The sequence below is a fragment of the Scomber scombrus genome, chromosome 7, assembly GCF_963691925.1.
Source record: "Scomber scombrus chromosome 7, fScoSco1.1, whole genome shotgun sequence".
NCBI lineage: Eukaryota > Metazoa > Chordata > Actinopteri > Scombriformes > Scombridae > Scomber > Scomber scombrus.
In genome coordinates, this window is record NC_084976.1 from 24,882,139 (window position 1) to 24,891,985 (window position 9,847).

At 38.4% G+C, this 9,847-nt stretch overlaps 1 protein-coding gene across 1 annotated transcript; it reads left to right on the forward strand.

Annotated features, from left to right (window-relative positions):
- Window positions 1-3,920: 3,920 nt before the first annotated feature.
- Window positions 3,921-9,519, forward strand: gpatch4 (G patch domain containing 4). The gene is made up of 8 exons (XM_062422676.1): window positions 3,921-4,055; window positions 5,285-5,363; window positions 5,465-5,538; window positions 5,700-5,792; window positions 6,873-6,989; window positions 7,572-7,687; window positions 7,928-7,978; window positions 8,168-9,519. Exons 2-8 carry the CDS (start codon window positions 5,285-5,287, stop codon window positions 8,937-8,939), a joined length of 1,302 nt encoding a protein of 433 aa, XP_062278660.1. The 5' UTR covers window positions 3,921-4,055; the 3' UTR covers window positions 8,940-9,519.
- Window positions 9,520-9,847: the final 328 nt, after the last annotated feature.

Here is a 9,847-nt window from a genome sequence, read left to right on the forward strand (position 1 = left end):
GAGTGTAAACACATTTCTAGTTAATTAGAATCTGCTAATTAAATGTTGTAATGTAATGTAATGTAATGAGTTTTATGTAAAAGCTATCTAGGTGTAGACTGATAAGATTCATTTGTCTGTTTTTCACTTAGTTTCTTGACTTTTATAAAGACGAATGGGGTGTTATTATTTACCTGACATGTCTTGACTGCCAAAGCCTGGAGTCTTTATCAGAGGTGTTAATGAAGCCTCCTGTTAGCTGATTTATATGGGCATGGTCCCCCAACCTATACTTCAGCAACTGCCTGCTTGAGAGTCCATGTTGGTAGATGTATCCGGAGGGTTAAGGAGAACAAACTCTTTGACAACATCATACCATTATCAGTGTATGGAAGCATTGATCAGCTGTTCAGTGTGGCTTGCTTCTTGGTAAGCTACAAGAATGGACCACTGGTGAAGGCATAGGCAAGCAAACATTAACTGTAACTCATTGAAGTCACAAACTAAACATGAGCACCCTGTGTTCAGTTTTACAGATGTAGCATTAGATTATTTCTGGACTTTGAAGTTCAAACGTTTCAACATTTGGGGTTGCAGGTGTTGCCTTACACTACATTAATTTTATTTCTGGTCTGCAGTTTGTAAGTATATCTGTATTAAATCTCTTGGGTTCCTAGTTAATGTTTGGTGAAATATCATCTCAATATATTTCGCATCACCTTCACTCACCTTTAAACTGTTTTTACCTGCTAGAGAACCATATGGCCACTCACTTTTATGCATGATGTTTTTCTCAGCCATGTGTGCAACCATGAGTAAAATCCCCATATAATGGAGTCGATTCTTTATCCCCAGGTCTGTTGGACTTTCCAGGACCATGTAGGCTACAAACAGGTAGAGTACTCTCTGTGGTCGACCAAATTTCATTGCACTCTGGCAGGGAGATATGTTAAAGATCCCCTCTGACATTTTTTGTCTGATATATTTTTTCCACTAAAAACAATTACCTTGTTAAAATCATAAAAATGACATCTCCAGCTTCACTGTAAAATCCATTCTCAGTGTTTGTGCACTGGAGGCTTGAAGTTTCCACATCACACTTATGTAAGTTGCATACTTGACAACATCTGGCTCCCAAAGTTGTTGTGATGTCACAAATCATGCTCATAGGTACACACCATTAATTTAGATTTTTGGTAAGCACAGAGGGAGTTTTTTCAGCTCATGAATGTGTCTTCTAGTGTCAAACTCTGCACATACATCATTCTGCACAGTGAAGCTCAAAGTTCCAACTAAAGAAACAAGAAGAAAAACATATTTTGAATTGGAGGCGGACACAATATCAATCGCACATTATTAATGTTCCTTTGCTGCTTTTCCTTTTACGTTTCATCTTTCAAGTGATCTACAGTATACATGGTCAAAAGAATGTGGACACCTGAATCTTTTTGGACATTAATGGCTATAACAAGGAACCTGGCTGCAGGTATTTGCTCCTATGCACTCGCATCACTGAGGTCAGGTCCCAAACTGTTTGGTGTGGTTGGAGTTAGGACTCTGTGCATACAGGTGCAGTTCCACAATTATGATCCAAGAAAACACGTCTTAATTGACTTCAGGGCACTTTTTTTATATTGAAACAGAAAAGTTGGAAGCACAATATTGTCCAAAATAGAATTCTATTCTATAAGAAAACATGAAAAACGTCACTAGACTAAAATTACCCATTAGTGAATACCTGCAGGTGTCTATATACTTCTGGCCATATATCGTTTTTTCATTCTTTTTGTTTCTCTCACACATCTACACCCACACACTTTCTCTCTCTCTCTCTCTCTCTCTCTCTCTCTCTCTCTCTCTCTCTCTCTCTCTCTCTCTCTCTCTCTCTCTCTCTCTCTCTCTCTCTCACACACACACACACACACACACACACACACACACACACACACACACACACACACACACACACATCTACACCCACACAATTTGTCTCTCTCTCTCACACACACACACACACTTTATTGACAGCTGTGTAATAACCTCCTGTGAGCCAGCCTTTGCAGGCAGCAGTTGGAAGGCTTCCTCCCAAACAGTAGGGCAGCCATGATAACCAGCCTGTTCAGGACGGGTGTCCCCCCCCCCCCCCTGCTGAGTGCTGACACAGATAAACAACTCGTGGATGGAGTCATGGTGGAGCACACATCCTTGCTGCACGGAAACCAAAAGCAGGGGAAATAAAATTGTTTCCTGCAGGCCACATAGGGGCCGTGCAGCAGTCCCATGCAGAGGACACTGAGAGGGGGAGTCATCATGTTAGAGTCGCTGTCAGTTGTCCTGGTAAGATTAGAAAAGGTATTCACCGAGCACAGTGGTGTAACTTTCTGTTACACCCAAACAAACATCATTCCAAATATTAAAATCTTTATCTCTCAATTTTGGAAACATGGCCTCAGGATTCGCAGTATCCAGAGTACCTCTACTAAAGAGTTGAATGTCAGATCCAAGCATGCAGACACATGTAATAACAAGTAATTGAGTTTTGGGAAAAGCCTGCTGACATACTAAGAGGTTCAAAATATTGTCTATTCTTACAAAGAGGCTTTATTGGGTGTTCCGGAGACATTTAAAGAGAAATTCATAATAATGAAAATGCACAATATTTGATTGAGGTCTGTATTTTCTCATTGTACTGGAAGCAGAGAGTTCAAACTGTTTTCAGTCAGGTTTGATAATATGTTAGGTAGTGAACTGGTCTTTTATTAGGATTTTTTATTGGGAGATCCTGAATCCAGTGAACCATTTGTTGATAATCTGCCAGATATGTTGTGATTAGAGTGGAGGGCTGCCATTACATCAGTTGAACATCTGCGTCCAGACCAGTCCAGACCCATACGTCTGTTGATGTGAAGATCACTAAACGTTTGCACCTGGAGTGCTACAATCACTTGAATGCTCCAGAGATGGTATATTCTTTGGCTTGAAATACTGCCATCTAGTGACTTCTTGCAAGGCTACTTATTCTCTCACTGTGACCCTCTCTGTTTTGCAAGTCAGTCTTTGGGCATGTAAGTGCTAAGTAGGCTGTGGCTCAGGAGGTAGACTGGGTTGTCCACTAATTGGAAGATCAGTGGTTTGATGCCTGGCTACTCCAGTCCACGTGTCGAAGTTTCCTTGGGCAAGATACTGAGCCCCAATTTTCTTCTGAAGGCTGTGCCATCGGTGTGCAATTAGCTCCTTCTGATGAGCAGGCACCTTGCACAGCAGCCTGCCATCAGTGTGTGAATGTGTGTGTGACTGTGGCTTGTAGTGAAAAAGTGCTTTAAGTGGTGGGACATCTAGAAATGTGAATAGAAATGCAGTCCATTTTCCATTCAAACATTATTCAAACCCACATAACTCTTAAGTCTAGTGAAGATCTTATATCATGTAATTACCATGTTGATTTTTGTGTGATTTTATGTAACTGTACTTGAGGACATTTTGGGTTTTTTCCTCTTTCAGAGGTTTTGTATATATTTTTGTGTAGTGAATCACCACCCGATTTGACTGTCATCAGTCTATTAAAAAGGCGTTTTCAACACACAGCAATCCCAAAGATATGTGCTAGAAGGGACCTATTTATTTCACTGATCCATTTACACACAAGCTCCTATTTAAATGCACTGCAGACCAAACACATTTATGTTCAGATTCAACATATTGACCAGTCTAGTAGCAATATCACAGAGCAAAAGGCTGACTTATGTCTATTCTTCTTAATAAGTTAATTAATGTATTTATTTGTATTCCTCTTTTATTAGCAGTACTATTCCATATGAATTTCCCTTCTTTCCTACAGTAATGTCTTGTCCCACACTTCTGTCCAGCTGGTGGCAGTAGTGAGCTTTTAAGTTGTTTTACCAACTCCTAACAAACACTGAAGAAGAAGAATAAACGTGTGAGGTGTTTCCTGTGTCATGTCAGCCTGCTGCTCAAACCGCATGGCTAAAAACTCACATTACCACTTTTAAATATATATATTTTTTCCAGTGTGGCGGTGTCAGTGATGAAATGTTAGTGACAGAAGACATCAAAAGGTTTGTTTAGTTTTTAATCTCTATTGTGTTAGTGTGATGTTACCAAGAGGAAGAGATGCAAATACTGTCCAAGTGTTGTTACGGGTTGTTGTCATATTGTTGTATTCCTTAATGTCCTTAAAAGTGATTAATTAAGCAGCAGGTTGATAGATAACCTTAGATCTTCACTACTCACACATATTAACACACACTTTAAGTTTAAATACAGAGTAGCAGCAGCAGAGTCTGGCATATTGTAGTACAGGGTTAGAAAAGTACCACTTATGACATGTAGGTACTTTATATAAAGATCCACGTTGTCTTAAAAAGAGAATAGAGTCATTTATTGGAGGTTTAACAGTGTGCCACATAATAATAAGATAATAAGATACCATAATAATGCACTTTAAAATGTTAGTGATGAAAACCAAAATACACAAGTCTCCTGCTATTTTGCTATTTTATTATGTATAGTTTGTTTTTCTTATATTCTTATTCTTTATATCCTTATACTATATGTTGTTATTGTCACTGTATCGTCACTATGTGTCTGTGTAATGCTGCTGCTACACTGTAATTTCCCAGCTTGGGATCAATAAAGTATATCTATCTATCTATCTATCTATCTATCTATCTATCTATCTATCTATCTATCTATCTATCTATCTATCTATCTATCTATCTTCTGTGCAAATACGCACTATGACAATATGAAGCTTCAGCTGTCCATATTAGTCAAACCAAGTAGATATTTTTCAAGATTCCTTTATTGTCATTTTCATTATGCACTTCCATACATAAGAAAAACAAAGTATTGTTTCCCTTAAAAGACAAGAAAAAAATAGTGTAATAAAAATAGCAGTGTAAAATGAATAGGCCTGGATAAAAGTCATGATTTAAAATAGTCATAATTGAAAGAATGCTCATATTCATAAAGTGGGAGAGTGCCTGTTATCTAGAAAGTTAATATCATAAAGTGTATTGTTGCGAGTACATGAAGGACCTCTTTAAATGTTCATTTAAAGTGCCAACAGTGGGGATATGCAGTCCCTCTTTTTGTTACTTTACTTCCACTTCAGCTCAACAGGGAAACACAAAGAGGGGATTTGATACTAAAAAGACTGTAAATGTTGATATGACTGACTCAGACTGCTGAAGCCTCATAACAATAAAAACAGTAGCTTAGATTTAGATAGATCAGATTTTTTTTGTGTCCTATCTTATATTTCTTCAAACTGTCCTTTAAACAGATGGCTGAAGTTGAACAAGAGAAAAGTCGAGGCTTGAAGTTTGCCGAGCGGCAGCTCCTGCGACACGGCTGGGAACAGGGTGAGATACTTCATCGATACTGATGTTCAGTTTTTTTTTTTTCAAACTCTGCAGTGTGACAAACTCCTGCAGTTTTCTTATTCAGTTCACTGTGTCCTCAGGTAAAGGACTGGGCCGAGCTGAGAACGGCATATCAGAAGCTATCAAGGTCAAAGTGAAATGTGACAAAGGAGGGGTGAGTATAAGACGATACACATTTATTTGATTTCCTGCAGAATTGACTTTAATTTTAATGAACCGACAGTGTTTCTTGTTTGATCTAAACAGTTTTGTAGTAGTCGTCTTGTGTAGAAAGTAGTTTGTAGACTCATACTGTGTGTTTCTCTTCTCTACCAGGTTGGCCATAAGGAAGGAGATCAGTTCACCTTCCACTGGTGGGATCATGTTTTTAATAAGGCCTCCTCCAGTCTGCAGGTGGAGTCTGATCAGGTAGGTCTTACAATAACCTCACATGTCTGAGCACTTATTCAAAAGCCTCTTTCACACACACATAGGTCCTGGTAAATGACTGGGATAACCCTTCAGGTGCCGTTACTGATTTTCCACTATTCACTTGTGGCATAGTAATGTCAGAATAGATGTGGCAAGGGACAGTCCAGCATGATGCAGAAGACATATTTTATTATTTCCAGAAAATTGCCAGATGAGAAACTGTTTTTTCTTGAAAAAAAATGAGCTTGTGTGCAAACTAAAAAACTTGTATTGCCGGTCAGGTATCAAATCACTTGTGAAAAAAATTGTCATGAGTCACAGATTCAAATTTGTTATTGTAGGAGTTTTGTGATTGAGTTGCTGGCTCTGCTTGAAATCGTCTTTTTGTCAGACGGACATTACCCTCTCATGCTCGTCCCTTACTATTAATGCTTTCATTCGCAGCACAGCCGTATTTTCCCTGAAATATTACCACGTCTTGAGATGGGAAATTGTCGGTACAGATTTCCCTGAATATCGATCCCTGCTCCCATTCACACATGACCCCATGCAGGAAATGTTCCCGAAACATTTTCAGGATAGACTGCATATATTGACAGGGACTGAACACACATCATTGCACTCATTACAACATGATCAGGACATTTTATTTAAAGGTAGAGATACAATCATTACACATTTATGTAAAGGTTTTTATGTGAGTCGTGTACATTTGGATGTTTATTTTTCTGCAGTCGCAGGTTAACTTACCTCAGAATGAGAAAATAATCACTAGTTATATTCGGCTCATTTATTAGTCCAACATTTGCGAAGTTTACTGCGTGACTCAGGACTGGAGAAACTTCACCTCCTCCATGTGTGAATGTAGCTGTAGTTAGTTACTCTGTTGTGTCATTATGAGAATCTTTTCAGGAGCAGCTTGATACGTCAAAGCAACAACTTTGAAGTGTAAATGAAAGCTAAAAAACTTTTCTGTCACTTTTAACAAAAAACTGCTTTTTAAATACTACAGATCACTCACTTATTACACCGATTAGTGTAGAGGTAAAGTGTTTTCTGGTTTTCTGTGTGATCCAGAACGGTATTATGCTGAAGAAGACGGTGGAGGAAGAAGAAGAAGATGGGATGATCTCCAATAAAAGACCACGGAAGGCCGCGCTGGCTAGAGACAAACTTTATGGATGCTTTGTCAAGGTAATGTGTTTATTTGTTTCTTATTTCTTGTGAAAATATTAAGTGAGTTATTTTATCCATTAAAAGTTCGCATAAAAGACATTAATACCAACTTTACACTTTATTTTAGATGTATTTACTGTCAGTTTATCCATATAGCTTAAATTGTGTGTGAGATCTTGTCTTTCTTGCATGTGTGTTGATCAGCAGCATGAAACTAACAGCCTGCATCCCACAGTGGAAAGAAAAGTTAACATTTTTATCAGTTTTGTTTGATTCACATCACCAAATGCAGCTTGTTGACTCTGCAGAGTTTTAAATATCCTTCATCCTGCAAAATTAGAGACTCCAACAAATCTTATTCCACCATTTCCTACTGGCTGAAAATATTTTGTGGTGGCTGAATGTGAATGAGGTGACAGTGGTTATAAACGACATTAAACAATTACAAATGAATGCACCAGTCTAGTAAACTTTGATTATTGGAGGATTAAAGTAGAAACACATGAACATGCTGGTTAGTTTGTTTCAGATCCTGCACTCAGCACAACAATCCTGTACATTTTCTTATCAATTCAATCTATTTCCGTGCTCGTCTTTCAGTCAGCCACACTGCTGTCTGGTCAGAAGCATCCGGAGCCGAAGTCGTCCAGCTCTGACGACAGCAGCAGCTCAGATGAAGAAGAAGACCAGAAACTGGATCTCTCCAGCACCACCAAGTAAGAGCTTCATCCGATGCAGCTGTTATTCATCAGATTCATCATTATTTTTGTCAAAAGCTTCCAAATATTTAATCACAGTCAACATGACAATAACAACTTCTTGATTTCATGCCATCTTCCCTCTTTTATTCTGTACAGCTGATGTTCTGTTTCTTCTAATCAGTCTTCTTTTAATTACTTTGTTATTCACCCTCTTTGATTTATTCACTGAAGTACTTGTTCCTTAATACTCAACAGCCTCTCTGATGCCGATCTACTGAAGGCTTGTGGAGGAAGAACGGCTCACAAGTAAGTTGATCCATAAAATTCAACAAAGCATGAGTGCTCATTCCCATATTAAAGTTGAAGGCTGTTTTTTTTTTTTTTAAAACAACTATTTTTAGTTCAATTAAAAATGTATATTCATATTTCAGAGTAAATAAAGTGAAATAATAGAGGACAGAATGTAATCTTCAGTGCTACTGTTGTGTTTTCTAGAGGAGCGAGGCACGGCTTGACCATGAGCGCCAAGTTAGCCAGGCTGGAGCAGCAGGAGGCTGAGTTCATGGCTAAGTATGGCAAGAAGAGCCAAGTAGCAAGTGATTCACCAGTGGGTGTTTCACCATCATCCCAGTCAGTGGAGGGGCAGGAGGATATGGCTGAAAAGAGTAAAAAGATAAAGAAGAAGAAATCTGCCGTGAGCGTTAATGAGTTAAATGGGGATGCAGTGTGTGAAAGCCCTGAAACAGACGTTAAGCCCAAAAAGAAGAAGAAGAAAAGGAAAGCCAGTGAGGACACAGAGGAAACAACTGACGCAGTTCCTGCTGAGGATGAGGTGATCTGCGTAGAAAACAGTGAAGAGGACCATTCTCAGAAAACAAAGAGAAAACATAAAAAGAAGAAAAACAATGCAGAGCAGAGCGAAGAAGACAGAGCACCTTCACCGAAGAGCACCGCTGAGCTTCACACTGATGCTGAGGTGAAGAAGAAGAAGAAGAAAAAGAAGAAGAAATCCTCAGAGCATCACAGTGAGGAAAAGGAGAGCGATGATACAGAATCCAGCCCATCGGAGCCGGTGCAGGACTGCGTTTCAAAAAGTAAAAAGCAAAAAGCCGCAGTTGTTTTAGAGGAAACAGAAGTTATGGAGGAAGACGTTCCAGTAAAGCAGAAAAGGAAAAAGTGTAAAAAGGACAAAGAGTTAATAAGTGACGATATCAACGAGGAGTCACTTCCCCCAAAGAAAAAGAAAAAGAAAAAGTCCAAAGAGTAGATTTTGATAAGAAACATGCTTTGAACTTTGCTGCTTGTGGAAGTTGAATCAGCTGTGGTGCAAATGTGTCAAACATGGACTGTGTGGAGACTCTGCTCTCTGATTTGACAAGTCTGTAAATGAGTTTAGATGTTTTCTATTGATTGTAAAATACCTTAAAGTCATTAATTAAGACCAGTAACCCAATAATGACATCTAGCAGTTGTGCCTCTTCTGCCTTTTAAACATTTTCATATTGTATGGGACAAATAACCTGACTTCTGGTCAGTTTTATTCCAATGCTGGTGTTGCAGATGTTTTAAGATTGCTACAGCTGTGGTTCAGGTGTGAGGACAGAGTGTTCATCCAATCACCTGCCAATTAAGGAGCCTTTTAACACCAGGTTGCCTGTATGTACCACTTCATGTGAAATATGATGCATTTTAGCAGACAATTTAATATGAAATGTCTACAATTCAGTGTACTTTCTGCATCATGAGCTCTTGTTATTGTTGACAAATGTGCTGTGTTCACTGCAAGGATGTAAGAGGTACACTTGATATGGGGGAAAAAAACTATTGTGTGACTACGTGAACTTTATATGCAAATTAAATGACGTGACACATCAAACAGCATCTGTGTGATGATTTCAAATTTACAGATTTATTTATTTTGTATTCTTTCATTTTCCAAGTTGTATACAAGAAGTAATGCAGCATATAGGTAAAAGAACTCAGTATAATACATATAATATTTCTGCCCACCAAACCCATCCTTCCTTTGCTTCCAATTAAAAAGGAAACATGACTCATATATAAACAAATAATTTGTTCTGCCAGTGTACCGTAACATGTATAAAGTATAGAAAATACCCATATATCCAAAAATGTCCTGTCATAATAAATTACAGATTCACTCAAGTTTGAATT